This window comes from Calidris pugnax, unplaced genomic scaffold (assembly GCF_001431845.1).
Source record: "Calidris pugnax isolate Ruff unplaced genomic scaffold, ASM143184v1 scaffold20, whole genome shotgun sequence".
Lineage (NCBI taxonomy): Eukaryota > Metazoa > Chordata > Aves > Charadriiformes > Scolopacidae > Calidris > Calidris pugnax.
In genome coordinates, this window is record NW_015094510.1 from 20,305,449 (window position 1) to 20,321,340 (window position 15,892).

At 35.4% G+C, this 15,892-nt stretch overlaps 1 protein-coding gene across 9 annotated transcripts in view; it reads right to left on the reverse strand.

Annotated features, from left to right (window-relative positions):
* The window catches only part of NBEA (neurobeachin), a 506,029-nt gene that overhangs the window by 63,812 nt on the left and 426,325 nt on the right, over positions 1 to 15,892 (reverse strand). For all 9 annotated transcript variants that reach the window (XM_014965903.1, XM_014965897.1, XM_014965904.1 and 6 more), the window contains one exon: positions 8,204 to 8,323. In XM_014965903.1, coding sequence (XP_014821389.1) covers positions 8,204 to 8,323 — 120 coding nt within the window. The remainder of the gene's footprint in view (positions 1 to 8,203; positions 8,324 to 15,892) is intronic.

Here is a 15,892-nt window from a genome sequence, read left to right on the forward strand (position 1 = left end):
GAAACCACAACACTTAAAAATAGCTCAGATAAATCCATCCCCTTCTCAGAGCTAAAGAATGAATGAACACATACTAAAACACAGACCCATTATGAAAACTTGTGGCACCCTGTTAAGTATAAACTTGCTAACATTTGGAAAAATCTTCAAAATGTGTACCGAGCTACTTAGAAGCCTAGAAAACACAAGTAATCTAGAGAAGTGTGATAGAAAGGTTTGGTTTTATGTGTTCACTGTTTATTCTGCTGTGAAAAAAAGAAGCAGCTGTCTCTTCTACCTCACACCAACGGCAGGCACAGGGTGAGGATGGAAAGGCGAATACTCCCTTCCTCAGGGTCCCTGAGCCTGCTTTGCTAGGAAAACTACAAGCTGGGAGAAGCAAAGAGAGGAAGGATCAGCAAGGACAGAGCAGGCAGCAAGGACAGAGCCTGGGAGGTTGCTGGGAAAAGGAAGGAGCAGACAGGAGTGAACCTCAGCAGAGACAGCAAGATGACAACTGGGGGCCCAGAGAGAATTGCTTTAACCAAGAAGCCACTGAAAGTTGTAAGAATGAACACAAGAATGAAGGAAAGGATAACACTAGCAAAGGCTAGAGTTGTTTTCAAAGCCTATTTACATTTTTTGCAGCCAGAGTTTGGATTTTCTTTGTTTCATAAGTGGGTTCATGCCAGTTCATAAAGATTATGGCTAGAGAGACACGGCTCTTTTGGTGCTCTTCCTGTTAAGGACAAAGAACAGATACCTCAAATATCTAACTGTTTCAGGGTCACAGTTGGAGAGGTGACCTTGCCTATTCCTCCACTCCAGAAGAGGTTCAGCTATATACCACCATATATATACCATCTTTCCTGCCAGATACCTGTCTACTTTGTTCCAGAATTTGAGTGACAGCAACTCCACAAACCTTCCATCAAATAACTTCAGTATTCTTCACCTGAGGAAATTTTACCTAACGCCTGGCCTGAAACTTTCCTTACACAATGTAAGCCCATTTTCCCTTGTCCTAACTATCAATCCATCCCAAATTCAGAGAATAAATTACTGCTTTCTCTTTGCATAGTTTATTATATATTTGGAAAGCATTATCCTACCAGCTTTATAGTTTTCAGCTCCTAAAAGTCCAAATGAAGGACAGTGATTTTACCTTTCACATTGCTACATTGCCTAAATTTTAGCTACAGATGTGTAAAATATTCTTTTAATGTCCCCGAATTAGCTAGTAGAATTATTCCTGAACGGTGCATAACTTAATTTACTCATATATATTCTTTGGCCTCATTATATTTTGTCACATGTTCGTCACACAGAAGCCAAAATAAATGTTTTTATCAACCTCTGTGGTCTTCAGATCAGAGATTAAGATTGCATACTTTTCTGACAGGATCTGCTATTTTTCATTCATTTTTATGCACAGTGTAATTTGCCATACAACATGGCTTCTTACAAACCACCAGCTTCATACTGTAGAAGGGTCATTGTGTAATTCACTCTGAAGATAGGGACAAGGAGGCTCAGAAATTAGCAGGGTGAAAATGTATCTCAGGGATGGTATTTACAGCAGGGGATGGGACACAGAGGATCTTCTGTATCCCAATCTGCTTTCCACTTGACAGACAGAATAGCTGATAAGCGGATCCTTAAATGTCCTATTGCACCTTCAGTGGCACTAGGGGTAAAAGGTCGATGCAAAGCCAGGTCTATGCAAAGGAATGCTTGTTTGAAGCTACCAGGATTTTGAGAAGTTTATGTTTCAAGCACAAATGCTCATGAAACACAAATCTCAAAATATTTTCTCTCTTCACTACAAACATTCAGTCAGCCAGTGACAAGACATAAAGAAAAAACATCAAAAATAACAACATAAAAAAGCTTCCCCAGAAGTTACATCAGTTTGCAGGCATAAAATGAGGGAATGCAAAGAAAAAACGTACCGAAGAATAATATTTTTAAAAAGTCTGGTATTTTTAAAATAGTCACAGACCAAGTAAACATTTTAGAAGCATATTGTTATTGTATGCCATTCAGCTGATATATAATTTTGCATTAACTGATACAATTCAGTAAATTTTATTGGTTTCTTTGCTCTTGCCAAAATATATCAAAGGTCTGAAATAAATCTTTCCAACTACATAACCTGTCATGGGTAATTTCTTACCACAATAAATATCTAGAGTTCAAAGAGTTAATAAAAATAGGGATTCTAGTGATCTAAATCTATTTGCAGTAATTTCTGTCTAGTTGTCCTTGACATTTCACAAGCTGGTAACCTCCTCTGCTCCCTTTCATTCACACTTCTAATAAGACAGGTTAGCTATCATTTAATAGTCAGCTACCTTTCAATCTGCCCAAGAAGCTTGGCTCTTCTTAGATGAAGAACAATGCAGTAAAGCTACTAAGGGGTGTAAAAAAAAAAGGTAAAATGAATATTATAACAGACATTTCTTGTCTGTAAATGTGATCTCTAGTTTATTTTAATAGCTATACTAAAACCCCAAGGTATAGTTAACAGTATTATATGCCTTGTGTCTCCATATAAGAAAACATCCCCAAATGCATTTTCTAATTTACAAGCCTGTGACAAATCCAAGCTGCTGAGAAATTAAACTTTAAAAATATGTCTTGGGGTGATAGAGGACCACTATTAACACTATCATAATTGTACACCACTTGCATCAAAACTGACGTTTCTGTTTAATAAGTTTTGCTAAGGGTATACCATTTTATGGCCTCCCAATGAAATCAAATCCAACCCAGACGTTTTCACTTTTCTAATATAATTCACTTCAGGGTTTTAAAGCTGCCATTTTTTTTTCCTTTCTTTCTTTCTTTTCTTCCCAAAAGGTTGATCCCCTGGCATCCATTAATTCCACAAGAGCCTAGTACTGGGTCAACGAGTCAGTCAGGAGTACCTCCATTAACCGTGTTAATTCACACTAAGGCACCTTAATGACATTTTGTCAGAGCTACCTTTCTAACTTCTGAACACTCTATTCAAAAAGTAATATAACAAGTTTGAGAGGCATTAGGAAAGATTAGTGCCTAAACAGGAGGTTCTGGGGAAGTCAATGTTACCAAAAACTGGAGTGGGGGGGAGGTGGAAAGGAAAAAATGTGAAAGCTGACTGGCCAAGTTATGGTCATTTCCGGGTGACTTGCTTCCTCAAAGGTCACTCTGCGAACGTTCATTCTTCCTCCAGCTTGTACTGATTATCTCGAGGGAAGGTCGATGTTGATAAAGGGAGACACAATAAAATAAACTCTGTTATCCAGGTTCTCCCTTGTGTGTTACCACTCTAATATAGCCCATACCATATTAATTCTGTTTCATCCACTGTAGGTGAGCAGGTCTCTTTGAAAATGAACCAAAGCAGTCCAAATGTATGGAACAAAATTGTCTAAGTAGATCCTTAATTATGCATTGAGCAATAATCTACCTTATGCTACATTTTTCAAAGGTGGTGTACCTTTTGCCACAATTCAAGATGTAGCAATTATTGTGCTTTTTTCAGACTGATCAAACTACTGCCACAGCCCTATTTTCATTAGCTCAGTGTGGAACAATTTAGTTCCAGAGAAGACTACACGTATGCAAAGGGAGAGAGTGAAGGAGGGAGGGGAAAGGGAGAAACAGAGAGAGAGAAGAATGTCAGAGAGGACACATGGGTGTGAAAAAAAGGAGACTGGCCCACAGAATTGCAGCTTCCTAAAGAGATATAGTGTAAGTACATCTGCATATCTGTATACTGCAAGTGTCAGGTATTCAGTTTTTTAATTTTCATGCAGAAATTCTGAGAAGTGGTTTGCTTGTTTCTTTTTAAGCTACATGAAGGCTGCAAAAGAACACTGTTGTGAGAAGCATCTGCACTGCTTAAAAATCTCAATTTACCTGTTAAAACTGACCTACTTCAGAAGTGACTTAAGCTCTTAAGAATAAAGCACCTCATGGTCCTCCTTCTTAAAAAATAACTGATGAAAAAAATCCCAATATAGATTTTACTTTCCTAAAAAAAAAATTTTAGAAAGACTTTTTAATTAGACCTTCCTAATAAGGAATTAAGGCAATTAATATAATTATTTAATATGATAGTTGAAAGCAAAAATTGTGGCCATCTCACAATAAACACCACTGAAGAATGTCAGATTAATTCATTACACATGCTGTTTTTAAATTATTTCCTAACCTGTGCCACAGTAATTAATGAGATTAGTGAGATCAGAGATTAAATGTACTTAAAGCAGCTCAGATGAATTTCAAATATATGATAAGGCATACATGAATAATGAATACTTGCTATTCTTAACGTTTTTGAAAGTTTGCTACTTTGATGGATAGTCCATATTCCAAACCCCTAATGTTTACTATAAAGACTCAAAAAATCTCTAGGGTGGGAAACCAATTTATAGCATGTGTTTCACGTGGGATTCCACACTGCCTAAGACACCCATTTATAACTCTGAGTTCAGCCAGGCAGAAGCTACACAAATATGCAGAAGACTTTGACAGAGAACATGCTTCAAGATTTTGTACTCACATGCAAGCTCTATACATCTTTTCTTTTGCACTACTTTCTTGCAGGACCACTATATAAATATTACAAGTTGCCAGACAGATGATCATGAATATTTGGATGTTTCAAACTCTCAGAGCTGAAGGTTTTTTACTGTGCAAGACAGAGGTTGCTGCCCTTAGGAGAGCAGGCAAAATGGTTAGGGACTTTTAGGGGGTTTCTTGGTGGCTCCCCAAACCTCACTGCTTTTCCAGTCCCTGAAAACTTGATTAAAATGCTTAAAAAGCCTGTAAGGCATTCCAAGCAGTAGCACAACTAATCTGAAAAAATGGGGTATTTGTAGTATTAATAATAGTTCAGTTTCCCATCCTTTTGCAGAATGAACTCTGAAGCCTCAGGGAAAAGTTGGCCCTGATGTCATGGCATTGAGAAATGCAGTTCATTAAGATCTTAAGCAACAAACAACAGCAACAATTAGCTGCTATACTCATTCTTGATTTATCGCTAAGAAACACAGACTCTACAAATGTAAAGGGCCTAAAGGGTCAACTAGCGCATCCTCTTGCCAATTCATGATTGTCTCTGATGCTTTTCCAGGGCTTTGCCAGTCTACATTTCTAAGAAGCTGGAGAAATAAGGATTTTACTACTTCCCCTTGTGAGGATATTCAAATTTGGAGAATACTCAATTTCACTTTAGCTTTTCATACTCTGTTGGTTAAGTAAGCATTTTTCAACTCATCCCTTTCCTCTGAGGTTTATCTCTTTGTTCCCTGACAAACAATTTTTCTCCCTTTCATAAGTTTGCATATTTTATAGCATTTATGTTACTGTATCTTCACTTTTAGACATTAATTACCCCACATACACACGTTTTTCTTCCTGTATCCAACTCCTTAAATACATGTGCTGCTCTTCTTATGGCTCCCTCCAATTTGGGTATATACTTCCACTAGCCAGTTCCCAGCAATGGAAGCACTAAGAATTTGCTTTATCCAGCACGAATATATACTGAATATCGAATAAAGAAAAACCAAAAACTTGTGTTCTCCAAGAATACAAGGGCTCTGAAACAAATAAATGACTAATCAGACTGTTTCAGGTGGAATTTAGATGCCATGAGATATTCTGGTTGTTACAACTCTAAGCATATAGCTTCGCTCTCACTATAAGCTTTGTGCCATCCTGCTGATCTTCAATTTTTCTTGTTAAACTGAACACAGAACATCAATGCATTAAAATATATTCCTTAGGCTACTGAAGTGTACTTCAGCGGGCTTATTCCAGTAGCGGCTTTGTATCGATATCTAATAAATTAATTTGATGATGCGATACATTGAATGCCAGTATTAAATACATTAAAAAATCTCCTCTCATTTCTACCTTTTTTTACCTTTTTTTATTTAGATAGCTTCTGAACTTTTTCTATTTGCTTTTGCATCCTGTACAGTTTTAGCTTGTTTTTGAATCTGCTCTCGTTTATCTATTTTTATCTTAAGCTGAATCAACTCATAATAAATCAATTCAAGGTTAATTTCTAAATCTACCTTCCCTGTATCTTCATTAATTAACAAAACCATATTTTAAACAGCATCTTTAATCCCTAAAGTATCCCTGAACAGACAGGTCAGGGATTATCTAGAGAAAACATTTATTGGCTAACATACCTCATCTGTGCGTCCCATATTAGATTTTCTGTAATGACTGGGATCCAAGTAGTATTTCTCTCTCTAATGGCATAACAGAAATGTATATATATCTAAATTTGGCTCTAGGGCTCTATGGCAGACTCCCAAATGTATTCTAGAATACATTATTTGACAATCTTTTCCCCAATGCACTCTGACCTTAATTGTTACTATTTTATGCAAGTTATACCTAACTCCCTTCTTTAAATTCAATGACATTAAAGTACACAGCTTCCCCACATTTTCATCTTTTGCCTTCCTTTTCTGCAGGTGAATACCTGGTTTTAAGCATCTTTTTAATACTTGTTTTATTTTAATAACCTGGGTTTTTTTTTTAATACAATGCAACTGCTATCCCTCCAAAATTCCTGCATCCTTGCAATAGCTGGAAGCTGCAGGTTAAATTACCCTCCTTGGTTTGCAGGACTCATTATATTTTTACACAAACATTGTAGTTCTTTGTTCTCCTGATAACTCATTCGGCTGCTAGTTTAGGAACAGTCCTTTCAGTAATTATATACCCTAGTTGAATACTATCCCCCCGTGTGTCCACAGATATTTCTTTATCTTTTGCTATGCCTTCATGTATTTAACTGCCCTCCTCCTGAGTACTAAAGCCAGACAAGAAGATTACAGTCACTTCCAACTGTCTTCCCTTATTCCTCAGTTTAAGGCTCTTATCTTTTGTTTCAGCCCCACTCCTAGGAGGCCATTTTCCCAGATATTCTGGTGGAATTCCAGGAAAACCAGATTTCATTGAAAGGGAAAAATCAAAATGTCAGCACTTTGAATTTGAAGAAATGGCTGCATTTCAAATATAACAGATATTAACTTGAATTTCTTCCAATGGGTACTGAAATTTCCTTTGTTTTTCTTACAAAGGTAATAATGATAGTACTTAAAATACTATTGAATTTAAGAGGAGCATAAACAAACACAAAATAGGTTGTAAGAGGCCTAGGTTAATTTTTTTTTTTTTTTTTAAAAAGCATTTTCTCCCATATGTTAAGATGGCAGTACAATTTACAATTTGTTATCCTAACTAGAAACAGAATAACAACATGGTTTGTCCACATACAGTTCTGAGACTGCTGGAATATTTATGTAAACAGGATCTCTGGAATAAGAATAAATCAACAAATTTACACATTTTGTCAAGTTAAGTCAAAAATATAATGGTAATGCAACCTTGAGTTTAGCATTTCCTCCTATGAGTGGCAGTATCAAAATAGAAGAAGGATAAATTAACTTTTAAATTAAGTTTTAAAAAAAGAGCCATTAATGGTATACTGCAGCCTTTGATTACCTTATGTGAAATGTGAAAATAAGAATCAAGAAAGGACCATATTATTCAAAATATTATCGGAATTTGGTTTATTTCTGATAAGGTCTCATGTATATGAACAATAACCCTTTGTGTTTAACAATAGGCAAGGAATAACAACAGTAAAATCATGCTGCTCTCTGGCTGTTTCTGTATATCGTGTAGAAGTTGTTTTAATCTAATGCGTATTGTTGCATAATATCCCCAGGCACAGTCAAGTAAAAGCTAAAGCTGTACAGAAAAGCCAACATTTTAAATGGGTCTTGTCATTAATGCTTTATTAATTGCCCCAGGCAATGCAAACCCAGAGCTAGGCAAGCTATAACAATATGACACTTTAAGGTCAAATCCAATTCCTGCTGTGTTTTATGGAGTGGGCCAAATATTGAGTTAACAGCAGGAAAGAACAATTTATTGGGCTTTTCTCCATCTCCTGATTATCTGATCTAAATTAGATCAGTTAGGTTGTTTTTCTCTAAAAACAAAACACCTTTTGTCCACTCAACTTCAAAGAATTTTTGTTTCTGTTTGAACAATAATCTTTCGTAACATCTACCTTTTATTTAAACTATTCCTAGTGTGTTGAATATAAAGGTATGAAATATAAAGCTTATTCATCCCTTCCTAAAAAAAAATACCATCAATTAAAATGCACATTTATCACTTTATTTAATGTATATGTTACCTTCACATCTGAGGTATCTCTTTGGCTGTTCCTCCAAGACCTGGCTACTGAAGAGAAGGTTCGATCTGGGTGGTCAAATTTGCCATCATTTGCATTTAGAAAGAATGTTGTAAAGGGCTCCTGTAGTCAATGAAATGAAGATGGATTAAGAACAGAGCAGAAGGAATCATGCAGCAAGTTTCTAATGAAATCCAAACGAATTTTGCAGATCAAAATACTTCATAAAGGCAGAATTAAAGAAAAATATGGCACCTCATAGTTACATCTGTATTGAATATACCAGTACATTTATTGTCACTAAGACATTTTGCACATGCAAATTGTGAGTTCTGGCACAAAAGGTTATTTTATATATTCACTCTTCCATAAGAATAATTTCCCATCAGTGGCAGACCTATGTAGCTTAGTTCCAGGTCACAATGGCTGCCTATTTCACTGCAACCATTGTAAACACCCTCTGTGCTATTTATATTACTATGCTTTGTTTACCCCTTGCAAGATGATATGTCAAAATAAAATCTTAAAAAGTGCCCCATCTGGATTTTCCTTTGTTTTCATTGATTTAAAAGACCTCTGGTTCCATTTTGCCTCACGGTGGGCAGAACTGCTGTACGGTCATTGTGAGGCTGACTGTGGTTACAGGATACAGCTTTAACATTACTTTGGGGCAGAGGTACAGAGAAAAAATATTTAGAGTTTTTAATTTTGTTAATTCTGCCTGTAATCACACTCCCAATGCTTACTAAATGGAAGCTCAAGTCCTATAGACAGCCTGGAGAACATTTTTATGTCACTGCATTCCACTGCAGGGGAGGGGTTAACAGGGGACCAAATCCTTAATCTGACAGCAGAACCTGAACACTGAGATCATTGCCAACCTCCTGGTTTTCCACCACCACTCCATTAGCTCTCTGATTCAATTAATATTTGGCAATGGCAATATATCCATATGGGTGGAAACTACTTCTTCCTCTTTAGCAAAGTCTGATGGGGAATGTTAGAAAAAGTGTCCCTTTTGTTAAATTCACACTCAAATCTATTTCCGTGCTTGTCCTGGTCATTTGGAAATTTCATTGATCACGGCAGTTCATTATTACCAGTTCATAATTCTTATTACACTATTACCCATCTACTATTTGAATTTTAGTCTATATCCTCTGTTTCCTTTTCTGAAACTTTTGATCAAAGGAAGGAACTCCTCCATTAATAAAGAAATTGTGAGAGAATTATGTCACTTTATACATGTTGTGTTTAAATTTACCAAGATTAAAGAGGATTGAAGTAATTAATTTTCAGTAGCATTTAAGAGCAATTAAATATACATAAGGAAAGCACAGATACAAAGGTAGTGCAAGAATACAAAAAAAGGAGGAAAATAAAAGAGGGAATTCCGACTTCCAGAGACCATTGTTTCTCTAGTCTTTCTTCCACATGTCTTCCCAATTAATCTTCTCTATCATACACAACAGTCAACACAGGCTACTTTCTTTCAAAGAGAAAAACTCTGTTTCTAATGGAGAGGGAACGGGATATCTCTATTGTCATCATAGCATGCCAGTACCTTTGAAGTAGCTTAAGGAAATTGTTTATATTTGAACAAAGATTTTTAAATTTTTTTCTTATTTTTTTTTTTAGCCAGGGATAATATCTTAACTTTCAGTGTATGTCAGTGCAAACATGGGATCATTTTCATTACAGTAATGCAAGACATTCTACTGCTAATTGCATGGTGGATTTTTTTCCCATGTTTTTTTCTCTCTTAAAACATTGGATATTTATATTAAAAAGATACATTCAAAAGAATAGGTAACAATCTAAGAAATACACTTATATAAGTGCATTTATTCCCATCAGAGAATCCTAGTATGTTAAATAATTAACTAAAAATAATTAAATAAAATAAAAAATAATCACAATTTCATTTCTTTTTGGAGGATCCAAACTCCCACTGCACAATGACTTTGTTTGCACTCGTGAATATTGAAAGAGTGTGTGGCAAGTGAGGAAGAGGTTTATAATTTGAATAGAATATTAAAATTTAACAGCAGCGCAACTTGGTGAGCAGCATAAATGTATCACAATGAATTGTAATACTGAAAGAAAAGAAATTAAGTTTTTATATGTCTAGATTTTACAATGCTTCATACAGTGAATTTCATGTAAAATATACATGAAAAAGCATATGATTCAGACCCAGAGCTAGCAAACTGAAAAAAATAAACACAGGAATTGGATTATATTAATTTAGCCTAAAATTCTATTACTATTAAAATTATAACTTTAAATGTACATTAAATTCTTTCAACATTAGAATTATTTTGTTTTTAACTAAATTCTCACCCTCCAATTCTCTGTATATATTTGCAATATCAATCGTCGCAAATTATGCTATTTTTCTAGCCTAACTGTACTGAAAAACTTTATATCTTGTTGATGTGAGAACAGATAATTCTGTCTTCTACCAACACCAACCTGTCACTTATAAGATACACGTAATTTGTTGTGAATATCATTGTGTGACTGTGGGTCACTGCTGAGATTCTGAAATCAGCAACAGTTGATGGATAAAAAAAAGGAGAAACCAGGAAAATGATGTAATTACAATAAATTATGTAAAAATATTAATCCAAAATGCCATGACAACATTATTTTAAGCATCGGAGACAAATATACAAAAGCAATAAAATTCATAATCAAGGATTAAACTTTTAATAGCTGAGCACTACAGGGTGCCCTATTATGGTCTCCTGCTATGACCTGTTGTGCCTATCTTTTTGGATTTTTAATCCTTAGCAGATATTCAGGGCTTTTGCTTGCTTTATCTCAGACCTCTCACATAATTTTAAGGTAATTTTTATTCTCTGGAAAGTCAAGTGCTTGTATTATATAAATACAGTTCATATCTGTATTCAATATACTCATTTAAATACTGTTATTCTATGATACCGATTACTGTCATTTCATGTAAAGGTTTTGTTACTGTGAAAGCTATAAAGCTGCACAATGTTTTCATTATAACCCCATCTCACTCGTTTGTAATATTCTGAATAAAATTCACGCCTTGTTCACTGCCAACAAGAAGATAAATTTGTGGGGTACTTGATTACGATGAATAAAAGCTTGAGCTGTGGGAAGAAGTACTTTTTCCATTCAACAGTACTTCTCTCCCTCCATCTCCTTTTTACCATTGCCTAGTCCCATTTGAATCATTTATGGTGGGAGTAGGGGAGGGAAGAGGAAGGGATGTGTCATTCTCAGACATCTTATGTCAAACAAAAATGTCTTTTCAGCCATTCGTAAGACAGAAGAAGAAAGTACTTGGGGTTTTGTCAGAGTGATGTAAACCTCTTGTCTGATATATCTGTTACTGTCCTGCTCAGACCTACCAAATAGGAGACTCAGATTTATTTCTGTTTACAAGAAGATTTTGAGTCCTCCCTGCCTTTGAATCTCACTAAAAACTAGTTTTGGCTCAATCAGACCTGACTCACAAGAAATGCAGAATTTCTTCTACCTTGTACAAGTACTTAGTTATTGTAACAGAAATTACACACCAATTATTCTCTACAAAATTCTTGACCACAACATTAAAGAATCACGCTCTCTAATACTGGTCTTTCTTTCAACGACAACGTAACTGATTCACACAAACACAGCTTCTTCAACAGCAACTACTGAAAGCATCCAATTGCCCCTTAGCTCTAGCCTTATCACCTGAAAATGTGAAAGGAGTGATGATATTCACATTCAGGACAGAATTAATTAATCTGTTTTCTTCTGTGTAGTTTTCAGGCTGACATTCAAGTCATTGGGATATATGCATTCTGATATAGGATTCTTGTTTAAACCATTTTACCTACTGCAACTCAAATATTCACTGGCCCACATGGAAAGCATGTGAAAAGAAAATACTCTGGAACCAGGTGGTAAGGTCACCTATACATAAACTAGAAATATTTAATTTCATTGGTACAAAAATGAAACTGTGTCAAAAGGACAGCACATCCCTATCTAGAATACCTTTCTTCTGTTTGCTGGAGCAAACTTATGGGTGATGTTGGCTCAGATTTCCTAAAGAATAAGTTTAATTTCTTAGGTTTGGAGCTAAAGATGTGCAATGTGCAAGAATGTTTAACCATGGTTTGATTTTAGTAACACCTCAAAGGAGAGGAAGGCAATGTTACACGAATCATGGTGTTCCCTGTTACTTTTTATCATCATTATTAACTTGACTGAACAATATGATAGACTTTCATTATCTATCTCTGTAAAGTAGTCAATAATCTACCTCTCAACTTGGAAAGCAAGCTGATCATTTTCAAGAAACAGTTGATTCTGGATATAAACCTAACATTTGTAAAGATCATGAAGGATTCATTTGCCTAATTATAGCATTAAAAATTTCTAGGCTGTGTCTCAGTTCATTTCTTGTGAAGCTAGTTAAAGGATTGTTTCTAACCTTTCAGAATTACAGTGCTGTGGAGTGGTCTGAAATGCACAACAGATTAAATAAACATGTACAGGTTAATTAAGAATTATAATTTCAATTAATGTATGAGTGTGTGCATCCACACACGTATGTGTGTGCGCAGGGGGTCTCTACAGAAAGAGGGTGTGTGCATTATCTTGCTTTGGGAGAGATCCAGGGTCAGCTGTATAACCCTCAAAAGTGACCATAACCAATCTGATGTACAGCCTGGTAAGGCTGAACCATTGCTTATCCTGAAATTGCCTTCATTTTTCTACTAGCATTCTTAAAAATACACACACCTCGACTTGTACAACTAGCTCACGGAAAACACAAACAGAAGCCTTGCAGATGGACTAGTAGCCCAGAGCCTCACTTAAGGATTATTCTATTAAGTATAATGAAAGGCAGAAGAAGAATAAAAATCAGTAATAAAATTATTATAATCATTGTAATCATCAATAGCTTCAATGTGTTATATGCTAAGCCACTTTCATAGCTTTGAAAACAATGAAATAGTTCAACTTTAAAGATGGATTTTTACTGGACGCTCAGTACACAAAAGAACTCAAGAGAGAACCATATTACCAGTGAAAAATTTATTAATGACAAACAGAGGCAGAGACTGATGATACCAAAATCAATTAAACAGGACAGAACTGAGGCTAAAGCATAAAGTGCCTTGTATAAAAGTACCCTGATATGTCAGATAAAGGAAAGCAACAGAGGGAAATAGAAGGCAGCAGGGAGCAGATTATCACAGAATTGACTCAGAAATATGATATTACAAGCAATGTTTTGAAGAGAACTGACAGGAACCAGATTGCATCTGTCAAAGCCAAAAAGCAAGATTCAAAAAAATTTTTAAGGTTTTGTGGCAATTACACAACTCTATATATACATACTTGAGAGTGGCTGAAACTTCCTTTCCTACTGCAACTACTGTTTCCACCAATACAAAGGTCTAGGCATATAGTTTCTCCCCCCGTGTTCCCATTACTCTACACTGGTTTGTTCTGCTTCTGTCTAGACCATCTCATTCCCAGCACACTTTTTGTCATAGCTATTTTGTTTGTTAGTTTCTTTGTTTGCTTTCTCCCCATTTATCTTTTTTATTCACTCTTTTATTTTATTTGTTGGTGTACAGAGTCTTTTTCCATTATTTTACTTTTCAGTCCTCTCTTCCACCATCAGTTTTTTGTCATTTTCTACCAAAAGTTCTACTGTAACACATCTCTTCCCGTGAATCTTCTCCAATCTTTTTAAAATACCAAAAGCATTATTTTCACCCTACCACGTCCTGGACTAAACTGTAATTCACCTTCCATAAAATGTTCTTACACAATCTTCTTCACAAACTCATACAAAAACACCAGCACAAAAAACTTGTAAGCAAGAAATCCTGCTTTAACTTCCAGAAATCTGACTTAGCCTAATCTATCAAATTCAATGGCATAATCTTCTCCCTTAGGATTTTTCATCCTTTATTTTGCAGCCAAAAATATCTCTCTCAGGATCGGTACGACTTTATAATCCCCATAGCTGTAATTTTTCACTGTCTCTGTATACACTTATTTTCAAATCTTTATTTTGGGTTTCCATACGTAGCCCTTTCTGATCTCATGACATTATCTTTTTTCCCTTTCCTGAGCTTCAAACTTTCCCCACGTCTGCATCCCTCTCACTTCTGTTGTCTCCTCCCACTAGTGATTGCTGTTCTTTGCTGGTCACTCTTATTTATATAATCTTTAAAATACGTATCTAGGTGTGCCCCCATCTTTAAATTCTCCGTTTGTTGTTTTCACCCTCTTGCCATCAGCAACCTCCTCCCTGGAAAGCACTGCTTTTCCTTTTCTTCTCTGCTTTCTATTCTCACATATATTGTTTGCTCTAGGAAAAATAATTTGTCAGGTCTATATTGCAAGGCCATCAAGGCAGAGACCTTGTTCTCTTGCTCTTTTAGGGCAGAAAAGAAAGAGAACAAGAGCACTTAAAGTATTCCATAAACAACAGTAGTAAAAATGAGACAGCATTAGCCTAATACAGGAAATGAATACTCCTTGGTGTGTTGTACATTCAGCCTGTAAGCAGACTTTCAGACCTAAGGATTTGCTGACTAGGGAGAGGGGATCTTTTATTGAACAGCAGCCAAAATTAATAGATAAACATGCAAATAAAAACACTGTTTTTAATATACTTTAAGGAAACAAAGAAGCACACATGAACCATAAAATGTATTCACAGTTTATGAATAATTTAGCAACATTTAAAAGGAGTACAGTGATCACCCCGTATAGGACTGTAATCAACATTTAGTTTCCCACGGGTTAAGAAGTCTATCCTGAAGTCATAGACACATGAATTCTTTCCTTCTGAGCAGAAAAGCAGAAAAACAGGATGTGTTAAGGAAAACTGAGATGAGTGAAAACTCAGTGAAAACTGCTTTGTGCAGTTCTGCTTTGCTTGGTTGTGTGTGAAACATGCTTAGAATACACCTTAAGCAATGGACTTACAGTGACAGTGTGTAGTTTAAGTTCAGTAATCACCTGGTAACTCAATTTTTCATTAATTCAGGTTTCTCTGTGAAACCTTAAGTCTCTCATCAACCCTCCTTTCTCTCTAATTCATTGTTTTACCACACAAACTGAATTCAAATTCATTCTATCTTTGAAGTTTGGCCCCCTTTCCCTAGATCTTGAGGATAGGATTTAAGCATGAGGTTTCCAGAACTGAAATGGCAGTCTGAAGTTGTAATCTACATTTTACATTTCTGAGACCTCTAAGTTATTAATTCATGCAGAAGCACAGCTCATTTGCATAAAATATTAGTCCATACTGCTTTAATATAAAACTGGTTCTATAATTCTCCTCTCAATCTTACACAGTTTAATGTATTTTTTATAAAAGGTTTTTCTTTAATGTATATATCTGTTGCTAGCTGAAAAAAATAGAATATATGAGTAGTATCAGCTTACTGTATTGCCTAGGGACTTTTTTTTTAGATGGATTTAGTTTTAGATGGATTTTCTTTATTGTATGTATACCTACATCACTACAATTTTGTGCATAAATATATTTCAGGTTGTTTGGGTAGGAAGGAATCAATACAAATGAGTATACACAGTATACCTAGAAAATTTCAGAATTTCTAAGATTTTAAGGTAGGGAAGAACAATGAGATATTGATAGAAATTCAGATTCATCAAAAAAAAAAAAAAAAA